Source organism: Mesoplodon densirostris, chromosome 1 (assembly GCF_025265405.1).
Source record: "Mesoplodon densirostris isolate mMesDen1 chromosome 1, mMesDen1 primary haplotype, whole genome shotgun sequence".
Lineage (NCBI taxonomy): Eukaryota > Metazoa > Chordata > Mammalia > Artiodactyla > Ziphiidae > Mesoplodon > Mesoplodon densirostris.
This window is the reverse complement of record NC_082661.1, coordinates 221,179,442-221,195,851: the sequence shown is the minus strand read 5'-3', so window position 1 is coordinate 221,195,851 and position 16,410 is coordinate 221,179,442. Positions and strand designations below refer to the sequence as shown.

The 16,410-nt window shown below is 43.0% G+C and overlaps 2 protein-coding genes across 3 annotated transcripts in view; both read left to right on the top strand.

The window, feature by feature from the left end:
- The first annotated feature begins 2,383 nt into the window (after positions 1-2,383).
- On the top strand, positions 2,384-4,618 carry LOC132487164 (histone H2A.Z). Its single transcript, XM_060094916.1, has 5 exons — positions 2,384-2,524; positions 2,968-3,045; positions 3,330-3,443; positions 3,794-3,923; positions 4,179-4,618. The coding sequence occupies exons 1-5, from the start codon at positions 2,522-2,524 to the stop codon at positions 4,238-4,240; spliced, it is 387 nt and encodes a 128-aa protein (XP_059950899.1). The 5' UTR covers positions 2,384-2,521; the 3' UTR covers positions 4,241-4,618.
- Positions 4,619-6,118: 1,500 nt separating this feature from the next.
- Positions 6,119-16,410, top strand: part of DNAJB14 (DnaJ heat shock protein family (Hsp40) member B14) — a 38,057-nt gene continuing 27,765 nt past the window's right edge. The window contains exon 1 of one of the 2 annotated variants that reach the window (XM_060115443.1): positions 6,119-6,351. In XM_060115443.1, coding sequence (XP_059971426.1) covers positions 6,219-6,351 — 133 coding nt within the window. In that variant the 5' untranslated portion in view covers positions 6,119-6,218. The remainder of the gene's footprint in view (positions 6,352-16,410) is intronic. The other variant, XM_060115444.1, reaches the window with a different exon arrangement.

Sequence of the window (16,410 nt, the reverse complement as noted above, 5' to 3'; positions counted from 1 at the left end):
CAGCAAAGCGAGTAGGAAATCTTCACAAAACTGCTGTGAAAAGTGTTGAAACTGATATTCTCCTCTTCTCCAAAGGATGAGGAAAACTGTTGAAAGCATTAAACCAATTTTGCATTTTAGTTTGGATGTTGGATGACTTGGTTGCGTATACTTCGGGTAGGTTTCAGGCTTGCTGCTTTCATGTCAAAGGACAACAATGCACTAGACAGGGAAAAAGATTTAGGAATCAAAGATACTTTATTTCATCCCTCCCCAACATCCAGTGTAGAAGATACCATAGTTATCATCAAGGGCTTGCTGTGTGATAAACACGTTAGCACGTACATCACATACCTTCTCCTTTAATCTTTCAACAACCATGTGAAAATAGGTGTTACCATACCCTTTTCATAGAAGAGGAACTTGAAGCTCCAAAAAGTAACCAAGATGACACATTGAGAAGGAAGCAGAGCAGAATTCTTGTCTACCTGCTCCTGAGCTCATTCTCTTAGCCACTGTTCAGTGAGGCAACAGTGAATTCCTTTAGCTGGGCCTCATAGCAAAGAGTACATATATAGTCTCCAAACTGGAAAAGGTATTAATGTCGGTTTGTGAGTTATATATCAGGAAGCTTCAGTGGAGCTCAGGTTAACTATTACATCAGGTTTCATAGCTTTTTTTTTTTTTTTTTTTTTGCGGTACGCGGGCCTCTCACTGTTGTGGCCTCTCCTATTGCAGAGCACAGGCTCCGGACGCGCAGGCTCATTGGCCATGGCTCACGGGCCCAGCCGCTCCGCGGCATGTGGGATCTTCCCGGACCGGGGCACGAACCCGTATCCCCTGCATCGGCAGGCGGACTCTCAACCACTGCGCCACCAGGGAAGCCCCAGGTTTCATAGCTTTTAATGTCATTATATCAATTCAGTGGGAGAACTGATTAACTCTTGCTATTGATTACATCCTAAGAAATCTCAGTTGCAAGGGGAAGAAAATAAGAAGGCTTCGTGTCAAATTGTTGGGAATCTTGGAACTTAACTCCTAGAAATAGAGAGGTCCTCTAATTTGATAAAATCTTTCAAATTGAAACCTAAACTACAGTATTTAAAAGTACGTATTTCAAAATTTCTTGACGTCAGAAATACTGAAATATGTTTAAAATGTAATACACTATTAAACACTATAAAAATTAAAGGTTTAGATCACTACTTTCTTCAAGCAGCTGGACATGTATACAGGTGTTATTAATCTATGAGTTGGAAGGCTAGGTAGCTGGCATTAGGATCGTACTGTGTGTGTACGGTACTATTTTTTAAGCCCACCATTTGCAATTGATTACACGGACCATCTGTAACTCTCTGTGAATCATGTTGGGAGTTACCCCACTGACATTTACCGAACATTTGTCATGTAGCAAACTGTTTAGCATACAAGTTGACACATAATAGCTTTGAGGTTTCACTAAATCAACTTTAGACACCAGGCTATAGGTACAACCCATTGACATGTAATTTCGTGAAAAACATGGCTTATGGTTTAAGAAAAGATAACCGCCTCACCCCAAGCCCTCTATGGGTAGACCAAAACGTCTTTTGTGACCAACGAGGTGACTTTGCTTCGCTGATTTTCCTGTGAAACTATCCCGTTGGGGTGGGGTAGGGGAGGTAGGGGAGTCACAAGTCGTGAGGAAAGAAGAGTAGGGACATTCAGCTGAAAATGAAGTGGCAACAGTGGGTCGCGATCAGTCGGTGGCTCCTGACTCGCCTGGGGGAAGAAACGCGGCATCACTATCAAGGCTGTGGTTCGCGATGAACTCGGGGCTCCTCTCACTGGACGCGTTCGCGCCACCTGTCAGACCGGAGGAGCCGCAGGGATGCAGAGGGGACGGGGGAGGAGGGTACCCCGGGCCCCGGAAGAAGGATGATGACTGGTGGGTCTCCGCCTGCGAGGTGCTCTTGCGGGGTGGGGGGCAGGGCGGGAAGGAGGGCGCGCTAGACCCCGCGGAGACTTCACGTGGTCTCTGGAACCAGGCTAAGAGACGAAGGCAGAGCGGGTGACAGGGCGGGGAGGGGGGCGGTGCTCGGTACTGCGTGCCCCTCCCCTAAGCCTCTCAGCCCCTCCTCCCAGACATGTGACCACAGCCGGCGGGTCCCCTTGCTCCCGCAGCGTAGCTCGCTCTGTTTCTTCCCTCCCGCCGCCGTGCCCTTCTTCTCCCCAGTTCCCATCCCTCCGCCCTCCCCCACCACCTTCCCCACGCCCCAATAGCGGCTCGAGCTGCGAAGCGCCCGCCCCTCCGCCCTTTTCTTCGCTTGCTCATTGGCTGGGGCTTCAAGGACGCGTCCCGAGGGCGGGTAGCAGCCATTGGTGGGATGAGCAATCCGAGTTCCCGGATGAGGGAACATTCTGCAGTATAAAGGGAGCGGGGAAGGCGGGAGACAGCGCAGTTTGAATCGCGGTGCGAAGAAGGAGTAGGCGGCAGGTTCTCGCTGGGTATTTGACTAGTCCTCTCTCTGCCTTGCTTGTTTGAGCTTCAGCAGAATTTGAAATGGTAAACTTGGTGGAGGCGCTCGAAGACTCCGCGGGTTTTTGCCGGCGGGAGAAAAACCCGTTACAAACGGAGATGGGGTTGAAGCGGCAACGGCTGGGAACGCGCGGAGACAGGATTTGGAAGAGCGGGGGGAGGTGTTTTGTCGGCGGCGAGCGGAGCAGCCTCCGATCTCGCGGCGGGCGGCGACGGTTGGGTGGCGCGCGCAGCGCCGTTGGGGGCCGGCGGGCGGCGAGCGGGTGGACGGCGGCGCGCGGCCGCGGCGGGCGCGCAGCGCGGGTCGGGCGGGCGGGGTCGCCCTTGCGGCGCGCGGCGGGCCGAAGACCCCGGCTGGGCACGGGGCCGCGCTCGCGCCCGGGCCGCGCCGCGGTGGGGGAGGGGCGCGCCGCCCTGGTAATCCTATATTCTGCGTTCCTTCTTCGCTCGCGGGCGTGTGCGCGCCGCAGGCTGGCGGTAAGGCTGGGAAGGACTCCGGAAAGGCCAAGACAAAGGCGGTTTCCCGCTCGCAGAGAGCCGGTTTGCAGGTCAGTGGTGGTTCGTGCAGTCTGGGAATCGTGGCGTTTTTCTTTCCTTTTCCTCTCTTGTTTACCATCACTCTAGATGAGCGTTTCGTCTTTGCGTGGGTGATGGTGTCGCGACTTGGTTTACCGATACAATAAATATCAGGGAGGGGGGCGATCACGTGTGTGGGTGCTGGGGCGCGTTGCTGCACCAGCGTCCGTTCTCCTTGCTTTGGCGCGCGTATAATTTTACCATCTTTGGCCCGTCTACCTTTGTGCATTTATGTTTGTGTATGCTAAAAATAAAGTTCCCGGTGGGCCGTATTCATCGACACCTGAAATCTAGGACGACCAGCCATGGACGTGTGGGCGCGACTGCCGCTGTGTACAGCGCAGCCATCCTGGAGTACCTCACCGCAGAGGTAAATGGGTGTAAGCCTATAATCTGGGAAAGATTGGGGGGGGTGGGTGAGGGGAGGCGGCGGGAGGGAAGGAGGAAAGTGATGCAAGAAAACTCCCAGGCTCTAAACGCGGCGAGAAGCTTCTGACAACGCTAGAGGGGGCTGGTGTTCACGATGGGCTCCTGCTGGGCTTGAGTTTGCGGCTTCAGGAAATAAAATTGCGTGCCCCCTTTATAGCTTTTGCGTATCTTGCCATTCAGGTAGTGGGGGAGATGACACTTGGTAGATACACGTTCATGAGGCTTTGATTCTTGTCAGGATCTTGAAGATAAGGAAAGCGGGAAGGAAATTGATTACATTCTGTCTTCTAGGTACTTGAATTGGCAGGAAATGCATCAAAAGACTTGAAGGTAAAACGTATTACCCCTCGTCACTTGCAACTTGCTATTCGTGGAGATGAAGAATTGGACTCTCTCATCAAGGCTACAATTGCTGGTGGTGGTATGTAAATACTAAAATTTTAATTTCTTTAGAGAAAAGAATTCTTTGCTTTAATTCCCACTAGTAATTTTCAGTCTAGAAGACACAGTATAGTTTCAGTGATCTGTAGTGTGGTTGCATCATGAAGTTTGATATCTGTATGTACTTCTGAATTTTTACTCCGCACACTTCGGTCTCACATTTAAAGGCGTCTTCCAAGTTGAACATTAAACTCTCTTGGTTTTAAAGTACTATGTTATTTTATCCTTCTTCCAGGTGTCATTCCACACATCCACAAATCTCTGATTGGGAAGAAAGGACAACAGAAGACTGTCTAAAGGATGCCTGGATTCCTTATTATCTCAGGACTCTAAATACTCTTAACAGCTGTCCAGTGTTGGTGATTCCAGTGGACTGTATCTCTGTGAAAAACACAATTTTGCCTTTTTGTAATTCTATTTGAGCAAGTTGGAAGTTTAATGAGCTTTCCAACCAACCAAATTTCTGCATTCGAGTCTTAACCATATTTAAGTGTTACTGTGGCTTCAAAGAAGCTATTGATTCTGAAGTAGTGGGTTTTGATTGAGTTGACTGTTTTTAAAAAACTGTTTGGATTTTAATTGTGATGCAGAAGTTATAGTAACAAACATTTGGTTTTGTACAGACATTATTTCCACTCCGGTGGATAAGCTCAATAAAGGTCATATCCCAAACTAGTTGTGTATAAAATCTGCTTGATTATAATAGGAACAGCTTTGTTTTGAATAGGTATCTTATCCAGCAATAACCTAAGCACGTTTCTTTCCTTGAAATTAAACTGTTAATTCTGTACATCAGAGTCAGAAGGCACAAGTATAATTTTTTTTTACTACTATGTAATGAACTATTAAAGGTTTTAACACTTCAGCAGGAGCGGGAACATGGGACAGGTTGCTGTTTTCTAGGTTAAGTTTGACCATCGCCGTTTGTGAGCTGTGTTTGCTGTTGGTGACGGCAGCACTACGCCGGAGCAGTGTGGTGGAGCTGGGTGGAAGAGGTGGGGAGCAGGCAGGGAAGTCCTGTACGTAGCTACCTCCACGGAAGGAGCTTCCAGTGTAGACTGAGAATAGTGTTTTCTGTGTGCTGCAGGCTGTGTTTTGAAGGCTACTTGAATTAAACTGTTCAATACACGGTAACATCTCTGGGGGACGTGCTATTCCCGTTTTACAGAGGGGAATCAGGAGTTCTATGAAAGTCCTGAGTTCATATTTGCTGGCATGGCTAACAATATCTACTGAGCATTGTGTGAAAATGGTTATTTTGTAGTACGGATCATTTCGACACTTGGTTCCTGGCAAGTTCTTAATTTTTGAAATTTGGAAGAGGACATTACCAAGCAAAAAGTGGGCCCTTTCCCTTCACCGAGGAGACCAACATGACATGGTACATCATTTCACAAGGGGTGATATTAAAATGGGAGAAGGGAGAATACCCAACAAGTTTACTTATGTGATGGTAATACGCTCCCAAAGAGCTGATTTCCGCCCTTTTTTGGTCATGAAGCCTTATTAGGGTTGTGGTTTTCACCAGAATAAGTGCAAACTACAAATTATGTAAGTGTTTGCTTTGTACCTCTTGGATGTACTAAGTTTAATGGCATCTGGGTCAGAAAAATGGTGTATCGCTGAAATACGGCAATGAAACAGGAGTGAGGGTCAAACGAAGCTCTCCTGGGCTTCCTGAACACCTGTGCCGGAAGCGCGGTCCTCACCTGACGGACTCCTCCCGAGGCTGGGGGCCCAGAGGTGGGGCCTTCGATCCCTGGGAATCTTCCCGAAAACGGACGTCCCCACCCCGACCCGTCTCCTGGCCGCTATAGGAAGGCGGCCTGCCGCCCGAGCGGGCCGCCCCGGGAGGTCAGGGGGCACGGCACTGCCGCTGCGGGCGGCCGGGTCCCCGCCTCGTCGGAACCCCCCACGGCGGGCAGCCGGCCCGTTATCGCCCGCACCTCCAGCCCCCAGGTCGGTCGGCCCCTAGCCGGGCCGCGCCAGGCAGGGACCGCCGAGTCGGCTCGGGCGGTCGGGCCCGGGAGGTCAGTCTGGGGCCCGGGAGGGATGCGGCTCGAGCCGTAGCGGCCCGCGGGGGGCGGGGAGGCCGCGGAGAGGAGGCGGAGCCGTGAGCCCGCCAGCGCGCCGGGGCCCCGCCGCCGCGGTCGCCTGCGCTCCTCCCCGCTCGCCTCCGCACGCCCCCAACCCCGGCCGGCCTCCCCTCCTCGGCGACGGCGGCTTCCGCCTCTCGTCGCTGCGCTCCCGCAGGAAACGGAAGAAGGCGCAAGCCATGGAGGGGAACCGGGATGAGGCGGAGAAATGTGTCGAGATCGCCCGGGAGGCCCTGAACGCCGGCAACCGCGAGAAGGCCCAGCGCTTCCTGCAGAAGGCCGAGAAGCTCTACCCACTGCCCTCGGCGCGCGGTGAGGCCCTCGGTCCCCTTCTTCCCCGGCCGGTCCCCGGGCCGCCGCGCAGTCCGCCCCCGCCCCACCATCGCCCCTCTGGGAGCCGCGGGGCCCCTGGGCCCCACGACCCCGCCCGCCCGGCCCCCCGGACGGTCCTCCCCGACACACCCCCGCCCCGGCCCTGACCGACCCAGCCGGGCCCGCTGTGGACCGCCCGAGACTCTCTCCGCGCCAGCTTGCCTGCGATATGCCGGCTCTCAGCCGGCAGGCGAGAGTTGCCGGTTCCCCGGTCGGTTTTCGTAAATGTCCAGCTGTCATTCTTCCAGGAGATTCGTCTGGTCCTGTCTCATCAGAGTGGGGCTTTATATCTGGGTGTGTGGGTGTGTGGCCCCCTCCCTCCTCATCTTCACCCCCAAATAAGGTCTAGGCCCCTAATGAAGTGAGAGGAACGGGGAACTCGGTGGTTAATGTACAGGTCCCTGGTTCCACCGCCTCTGGGGTAGGAAACACTGTTGCCAAAGCAAACGTTTTCGAACACCTGAGATGACATTGCTTTTCCGAGAGAGAGTTCTTTAGAAGAGAGGAGCGCAAGAATGATAGAGTCAGGACTGATTTGCTAAGTAGTATCCGATTCGATAGCACCATAATTATCGGCAAATGAGGCACATGTTTAGGAATAGAGTACTGGACTTCCTTTAGTCGAAGTCCTGTTCTTGTCCTGCTTTCTAGGCTATAAAGTAATTATAGCCAGCATGTATTGAGCGCTACAAAGTGTCTAGTGTTTTACATGAATTGTTTCATTTACTCCCCAGAACAATCCTAGGATTCATTTAACCAGGTTTACTCATATGGAAACAGACTTTTGGTGAATGAATGAATGAGTAAATGAATGAAAATAACTTACCCAAGGTCAGACAGTAATTAGTAGCAAAGTCAGAATACTACTTGAGCTCTCTAGCTCCAGAAGGCCCTTCACCACTACACTACACTAATTTTTTTAAGAAAAAAAATTATCAGTAAGTCAGTAAGAATGTGGGGAGACCTGTTTCATTCTGTTGTTTTCTTAATTTTTTTCTACATTGTTAAAGCCCTTGCATTCTGTACTTTTCTCTATCCTTTTCATTACACTGCTGTTAAGTACTGTACCAGGAAGGACAGGAGAGGGAAATGAAAGAGAAGTTAGTGATTTTTTGTTTTTAATGTGGCAAAAACACAACAAAATTTACCAACTTAACCATTTTTAAGTGTATAGTTCAGTCGTGTTAACCATTTTCACATTGTGGTACAACAGATCTCCAAAATTTTGTCTTACAAAACTAAAACTATGCCAATTAAACGATTCCCCATTTCCCTACCCACCCAGCCCCTGGCAACCACCACTGTAATTTCATTTAAAAATTTGGCTACTATAGATAACTTATATAAGTGGAATTATATAGTACTTGCCTTTTTTGACTGGCTTATTTTACTTAGCATAGTGTCCCTGAAGTTCATCCATGTTGTAGCATAAATATAACAGGAGTTCCTTTTTGAAGGCTGTGTAATATTCCATTGCATATATATGCACCACATTTTCAGTATCCATTCATCATCTATAATAGATTGTAGTTTCCATATCTTAGCTACTGTGAATAATGCTGCTATGAACATGGGTGTGCAAATACCTCCTTGTGATCCTGCTTTCACTTCTTTTGGATATATACCCAGAAATGGAATTGCTGGATCATATTGGTAGTTCTGTTTTCACTTTTTTTGAGGAACTGCCATACTGTTTTCCATTGCAGTTAACGCCATTTTACATTCCTAACAACAGTGCACAAGAGTTCCAGTTTCTCCACATCCTCACCAACACTGGTTATTTTCTGTTTGTTTGCATTTTGGTTTTTGATAGTAGCCATCCTGGCAAGTGTGTGGTGATATCTCATTGTGGTTTTGATTTGCATTTCTCTAACAATTAGTGATGTTGAGCATCTTTTTATTTGCTTCTTGGCCATTTTTATATCATTTTTTGAGAAATATCTATTCAAGTCCTTTGCCCATTTTTAAATTAGGTTTTTTTTGTTGTTGTCGAGTTGTAGGAGTTCTTTATATATTCTAGATATTAACTCCTTATCAGATATGTGATTTGCAGATTTTTTTCTCCCATTTTGTAGGTTGTCTTTCATTCTGTTGTTTCCTTTGATGTACAGGAGTTTTTTAAGTTTGATATAGGGCCATTTGTCTATTTTTGCCTTTATTGCCTGTGCTTTTGGTTTCATATCCAAGAAATCATTGCCCAGAGTTAAAATTTTTTGAATTTCTCAACTGTATGAACACATGATTTCATTTAGTCATTGTCTAGTCTTAGAGGGACAGTTTTAACATTGAGCATGTAACCACTCGAGACAGAATACCTTGGCTTTTGAAGCCTTGCCCAAAACTAGCTTGTAACCTTAATCTTGGGCAAGTTAGATAACCTTTCTAGCTTTTAGCATTTTTGTCTACAAAATGGGACAATAAGGTACCGATTTCATAGGGCTACTATGAGAATTAAATGAGTTAATACATGGAAGGCATTTAACAGCACTCAATTATTTTGGTATCATTTCCATTTAACAAGTGTGAGGCTTTGAGAATTTTTAAACTTGTAGTCTGTAATTCTATCATACAAGCAACTTGAATCAATCTGCTAATACTAAAGATACTGTAAGATATCAAAGCACAGCACATTGCTCTTAAAGTCATGAACATAGGGAAAGTTAAGAAAATAACAGTGAGAGTTAATAGTACAATGTATTGTACGGCAATATGTGATTACCAAATAAAGTGGTTGATTACAGTTGTGGTGTAGTCTGAAGACCTTATTCAGGTGCAGACTTTGCCTCTGACAGCTTTGTAACCAGGGGTGAGTTGCTTAACGTTGCCAGGCCTTGTTTAGTTATAAGTAAAAGGAAGATTTCATCACAGGGCCCATGTGAACAGTAGCTAAGTCACGTGCAAATACTTAAAGTGTATTTTACATAGAATGTTCTCAGAAGATGTTTATTAGAATAATTTAAGAATTCAGTGGAGGGAAAGATCTAGAACATTTGTATAAGTTCCTGATAAAGTATTTAGTGTAGAAGGGAATTGAAGCTATTGGTTAAAATGGAATTAAAAATTTTTTATACCTGAATTTCACCTATTCTAGACTACCCTCAAATCCTTATAACTCAGAGTTTTGGTGAATGTGTTTTCATGCTAAGATAGGCAAAATAAAACATTGCATTTTGATTTCTCTTATTTTTATACAGTGAATGAGAAGATGTAAGACTAAGTTCTAGCTAAATTCCAGAATTTTTGTCCTCTTTACATTTTATTCTTGCCCGGTGAGAAGTCTGATTGATAAACCACTTTAAAAAACTGGCAGGAGTTTCCCTTGAGGAAAAGCATCTTCAAATGAGTCTAGGACATTGTTGCTTTCTAAGTATTTAGTTGAGAATATTATTTTACAGTTTATTTATTGCAGTGGACTTCTAAGCAAATTGAATTTTACAGCTTTCAAATATTTTCATACTGTGAGTTTGGTTTATGTTTGAAAGGATTGATATATGTATATGTCTTCTACATAGGACATATAAATATTCTGGAAAAGTAATGTCAACATGTGAAAGTAAATTACATTTTAGTTTCTTAAACTGTATATTTATTGGATTATTGATATGTTTTGGAGTTTTACAGAGATACAGTCTCACTGTTTTAATTCTTTACATTGGTATTTTAATACTTTAGTGTTTCGTACTAATTGGCAGGCAGTTTGAAGTATAGATTTTTTTTTCAGAGAAAAGCAATTTAATTGTTTGCAAGTAATTTGAACCAAATGGCAGCCTCCAGCTTCAAAAAAGGCCATCCTGTGTCTACTTTATTGAATGGATAACTCACGTATAATTTGCAGCATCTATCTGCACAATAGCAATTAAAATAGTCCTCTTTTTATTTTTCCCCTCAGATGAGACATATGTGTGTAGATTTTTCTTCTTTTTTTGCTGCATTATTTTTAATTTTAAATCTGATAAAAAACTCAAAGTTCTGACCCCCTTTGTCACACTTAAATTGGTAAAATAAAGCTTTTAAAACTGTCATTTCACATCTGGAGTATTATCCAGCCTATTCCTTTCAAGGCAATTCTGTTTTCTTCTGTTTCTGACTTAATCAAAATGTAGTGACAAGTGTAAATTATACATTCAGAACAGTTATTTTGATAGCACCAAGTGTTATAAAATGATCTCCAAATTTCAGCTAATAACCAAACTATTTCAGACATTATAGTTGAAGAAAGAATACTGAATTTGGTTTGAACCTTAATTTAATGGTTTTGTGCCCCTACATCCATAACTGTCTTTCTGATCCTCAATTTCCTCATCTATAAAATGGGGATATATTTATTCAACAAATATTTACTGAATCCATACTTCCTTGTGGCAGGCACTGATCTAGGAACTAGGGAGTCAGTGAACAATAAGACAGAGTTCTTATCCTCTGGGAGCTTACATTCTAGAAGAATGAAATAGGAAGTATCTGCTGGACACAAAAATGGCTCAATTCCTGTCATTCCCCTTCCCTTTCCTGGGCCGCAGTTTTATCTGTAGTCTTCACAGGATTATTATAAGGTTATTTTATTAACAGCTATAAGAATTTCGTGTATTACTATTGAATACTATGGCAAAAGTATTTGGACGGTGCCTTGGAGTTAACAATATAGTATTCGTCTCTTTTCTGTCATTTTTTAGTTACCTATTTAAGCATAAAATAATTACCTTAAGTTAGGGTTAATCTCTGTTTGGATTCAACTACTCATTCCCTTCTTAGTTAACATGTAGTTCTCCTTGCCTTGCATTTATTCCTTGTATTATTTATGTATATGATTGTTCCTCTCCTGCTGTCAGGAGCTATTTTAACGTTAATCATCTTTTCTACTCATAGGGTGTCTAACAGTGTTTTGCATATACTTGTGGCATCTGTAAAGCCTAGATTTTCTGGAATAGTACTTGTTTATATAATTTTATTCCCTTATCAATGAAGACAATTTGTTAAATAAATAAATGAAAAAGTTATAGCTGTAAGCCTTTTCATGGTAATATATTCACAAATGAAGTTTTTCCATAATCGGACAAGTGTGCAAAAATGTATGTATAAGGGTTGTCACTGTAGCAAAAATTTGGAAAGAGTCCATCAGTGGGAATTGATTAAATAAATTGCATTGCATTCATATACTATGCACCTATTAAAAACGATGATGTGCCTCAGTAATTTTCCATCCACTGACCCACCTCACCCTGCTTATTGGCTACAAATTCCCAGCTGCCTTAATGAATTCAGAGTTCAGCCTGCTCTCTCTCCCCTATTGCAATAGTTCTGAATAAGGTCTTAAAAAATAAAGATGATGTGGATGGACCTAGATTTATTGCTCTAAAGTGATATATACATTGAATTATGAATTTAATAAAGGCAGGCTACAATCATTTGTAGATTATTCTCATTTTGTTTCAGAATATATGAGAAGCTAGACAGCTAGCCAACTAGAGTAACTAGAGTTAAATATACCAAAATGGTTGAGTGATTTTTTTTCTTGTGTGGGATTTATAAGTGATCTTCACTTTGTTATGTCTTTTTTAATGAGCTGAACAACATTACTTTTATAATCACACAAATAAATGCTATTTCCAGTTTGTGAGGAGGAAAGAAAAAATCCTTTTTTCAAGTCATGTGTTCTTATTTTAGGTTTTGTTAGTGATGGACATTATATATAACAGGTGTGCCTTATGAAATAAAAACAGATCTTGGTTTTTCACTTTTAGATTATCCACATAACCATTTTTAATACTATATTTACTTTTCCACTGGTCCTTAATACGGAGTATACTTAAAGTAAGTACAAATTACATTAAAACCACAAGCAAAGCTGTTTGTCTGGAAAGTGAACACATAAAATAAGGTTGCATAGTTTTAAAACCAAAAGTAAATGTAATCTGGTTTATAAGTACTGTATCTGCCCAACTAATGTTTGTAATACTGCACATTATTGTAGTAACTGAGATCTCATATGATAGCTAAGACATTTAATAAATCAGAAAAGGCCAATGTGTTCTAAATTCTGGCAGTATTTGAACTGAATCCCTTACCTTCTCAGGCATTGGTTCCAGTGATTGTTAATCCAGAAAACCTTGCTGATTCCATTTTTAAGATGATAAAACTGGATAGTGAGACCCAGAGGTAATGGAACTTGTCCAAATTTTTACTCTTCTGGAGCCAAAGAGTGCTTGGCATGAGTGCATGTATACACACAGCCATTGTGAAGCACAGCTCCTATGCATGAAATTGTAGAAAGATTTTCAGTATCATAATAACTTGAAAATTTAAAGCAACTGTATGATCCCACTTTAACAATCTCTAGCATCTAGCTGTTAACATGGAAGATGTCCATGAGAGAATGTGTTTGTGCTAAGAATGAAAGGGAATGTACAGATAACTTCTACTTAGCATGCATAGGGACTTTGTGGCCACCTGCAAATAGAAACACACATAACCACGTTCACATCTGGCTTTAACAAGCTTTAAAAAATAATTTTTTCTTTTATTGGCTGAAATACTTCTATAAAGAGACACTTTCCCCTCACCTGTCTTAGGGTTACACAGTGGTGCAGTTCATATAGGGAAGGCAGGATATGATAAGTGCTTGACTGCTTTTATCAGTTTTCAAGAAAAGGAGTTTCCTTCTCTTTTCCAAAGGCAGATAATATTATTTTTCAGATCTGGCCAGTGGGAACACCTTTAGGTTAGCTCCTGAGTCCTATAGACACATTCGCAATAGTCTTTAATAGTTTCCTTTCTCTGGTATAACAGAAAGTTTCAGGTTCCTCTTATATATTCCCTATACTAGACCTGGAATCAACCATATCTCCAGTAAGCCCTGGTTTCTTTTAGTGGAAAATGGTGTTTCAGTATCACAATCTGATACTAAGGATGCTGTAGCTTGGGCTTCCCTGGTGGTGCAGTGGTTGAGAGTCCGCCTGCCGATGCAGGGGACACGGGTTCGTGCCTGGGTCTGAGAAGATCCCACATGCCGCGGAGCGGCTAAGCCCGTGAGCCAGGGCCACTGAGCCTGCGCGTCTGGAGCCTGTGCTCCGCAATGGGAGAGGCCACGACAGTGAGAGGCCCGCGTACCGCACAAAAAAAAAAAAAAAAAAAAAAAAAGGATGCTGTGTTCTAATAGATTGTTCATTGTTTCTGAGCCTTTTCAGTGTACAGACTAGGGAGTTTTTTTTTTTAAGCTAAAACAGCTTAATAAGTTTATACTAGTAAGTCCAATTCAAGTTAAGCACTTTGGGATGTTTAAACTTTTCTCACTTCTATTTCTATTTTTTTCCTTCCACAGTAGTAATCCTGGTTTTCAAGGCCATGGCAAATGATAGACTATGTCATGGTTATTTATTTGCTTATGCCACATCATATGCATAATAGTTTCAGTGTAATATTACCAATACTACCTCGCTGATAAAAATTACTGAAAACAGCTATATTTTCTTTTCATATACTCTCTCTATTTTCCCTCCATATTTTAGCTTTTTTAAAATTCTGAAATACTTTCCAAATTATAGAAAAGTCTTAAAAATAATGTAGACTTCCCTATGTACATTTCACTCAGGCTTCCTATTTGATAAAATTTTACTGCATTTGCTTTATCGTGCCCTCCCTCTCTCTCCCTGCTATCTCTCCCCCACGCACACACATACACAATTTGTTCTTATTATATTTTTTCCTGAACCAATTAAGAGTAAGTTGTAGACATGATGTCCTGTTACCCCTAAATAATTCAGTGTATGTTTTTTAAGACATGGACACTCTTACATAACAACAGTATAACCATCAGATTCATGAAATTAATGCATGTTCCTCATTCAAATTCTGCCAGTTCTCCCAGTTATGTTTTTGATAGCAAAAAGGACATATGTTGCATTTATTTGGCATATTTTGTTCTCTAGATATCTTTTTTCTTCTTTTTTTAATTTTTATTTTATATTGGAGTATAGTTGACTAACAATTGCTTGTTTAATCAAACAATTAACAATGTTATGTTAGTTTCCGGTGTAGAGCAGTGATTTAGTTATACATATACGTGTATCTATGCTTTTTTTCAAATTCTTTTCCCATTTAGGTTATTTCAGAGTATTGAGCAGAGTTCCCTGTGCTATGCAGTAGGTCCTTGTTGGTGATCTATTCTAAATATAGCTGTGTGTACATGTCAATCCCAAACTCTCAATCCATCCCTCCCCAACCCCAGCTCCTCATAACCAAACCATAAGTTCATTCTCTAAGTCTGTGAGTTTGTTTCTGTTTTGTAAATAAGCTCATTTGTATCATCTTTTTTTGATTTCACATGTAAGCGATATCACATGATATTTGTCTTTCTCTGTCTGACTTACTTCACTTAGTATGATAATCTCCAGGTACATCCATGTTGCTGCAAATGACATTACTTCATTCTTTTTTAATGGCTGAGTAATATTCCATTGTATATATGTACCACGTCTTCTTTATCCATTCATCTATCAATGTACATTTAGGTTGCTTCCATGTCTTGGCTATTGTAAACAGTGCTGCAATGAACACTGGGGTGCATGTATCCTTTTGAACCATGTTTTTCTCTGGATATATGCCCAGGAGTGGGAGTGGGATTGCTGGATCATACGGTAGCTCTATTATTAGTTTCTTGAGGAACCTCCATACTGTTCTCCATAGCAGCTGTACCAATTTACATCCCCTCTCTTTTCCTTCTTTTTTTTTTTTTTTTTTTTTTTGTGGTACACGGGCCTCTCACTGTTGTGGCCTCTCCTATTGCAGAGCACAGGCTCCGGACACGCAGGCTCAGCGGCCCTGGCTCACGGGCCCAGCCGCTCTGCGGCATGTGGGATCTTCCCGGACCGGGGCACGAACCCATGTCCCCTGCATCGGCAGGCGGACTCTCAACCACTGCGCCACCAGGGAAGCCCTCTTTTCTTTCTTGATCTTGGCATTTTTGATGAGTGCAGACCAGATATTTTATAGAATTTCCCTCAATTTGGGTTTGGCTGACATTTCCTCATATGAATATTTGGCAGGCATACCATGTTCTTAGTGTAACTTATCAGGAGACATGTTATGTTGATTTGGTCCTTACTGGTGAGGTTAACTTTGATCACTTGGTGAAGTTGGTGATTACCAGGTTTCTCCACTCTAAACTTACTTTTTCCCCCCCTCTTGTAATTAATAAATTTTGTGGGAAAATACTTTGAAACTGTAAATGTCCTGTTCCACAACAAACTTTCACTAACTCCTTTTAGCATCCATTGATGATTCTTTCCAGAATAAATTTCTGATGGTTGCCACATGTTAGTTTTTTTATTCCATTATTTCTTCTGCAGTTTATTAGTTGGCACTCAACTTTATTTATTAGTATGGATTCATGGATTCCTATTTAATCCATTATTATTGTTATTCATTTTGATGCTCAGATTGCCTCAGATTTAGTCAGTAGGAGCCCCTTCAAGCTGGCTGCTATGTCTTTTTGACATGTCGTCATCATTCTTTGAACTTCCTTCCTTTCTGGCACAAAAAAGTTTTCAGGCTTACTTTTTACTTTCTCTGCCCTGGGAATCAGTTCTCTCCCCAGGAGTCCTGATTCTTTTTAGTGGATAATGGTACTTAGAAACTAAGATATAGACACTTGATAAGCTCGTTGCTACAGGTATGTCATTGCCTCTAGGTCCTCTTGGTAGAGCTAAGAAATATATGTATGGGGACTTCCTGGTGGCACAGTGGTTAAGAATCCGCCTGCCAATGCAGGGGACATGGGTTTGATCCCTCGTCTGGGAAGATCCCACATGCTGTGGAGCAACTAAGCCCATGCACCACAACTACTGAGCCTGCACTCTAGAGCCTGTGAGCCACAACTACTGAGCCCACGTGCCTAGAACCTGTGCTCCGCAACAAGAGAAGCCACTGCAATGACAAGCCTGCGCGCCACAACAAGGAGTAACCCCCGCGCGCCACAACTAGAGAAAGCTGGCGTGCAGCAACGAA

Excerpts from the sequence above, each read along its gene's own strand:
- LOC132487164 (XM_060094916.1), top strand. Across the intron at positions 3,046-3,329 it reads CGCAGAGAGCCGGTTTGCAG|TTCCCGGTGGGCCGTATTCA; the intron begins GTCAGTGGTGGT and ends CTAAAAATAAAG. Across the intron at positions 3,924-4,178 it reads GGCTACAATTGCTGGTGGTG|GTGTCATTCCACACATCCAC; the intron begins GTATGTAAATAC and ends TCCTTCTTCCAG.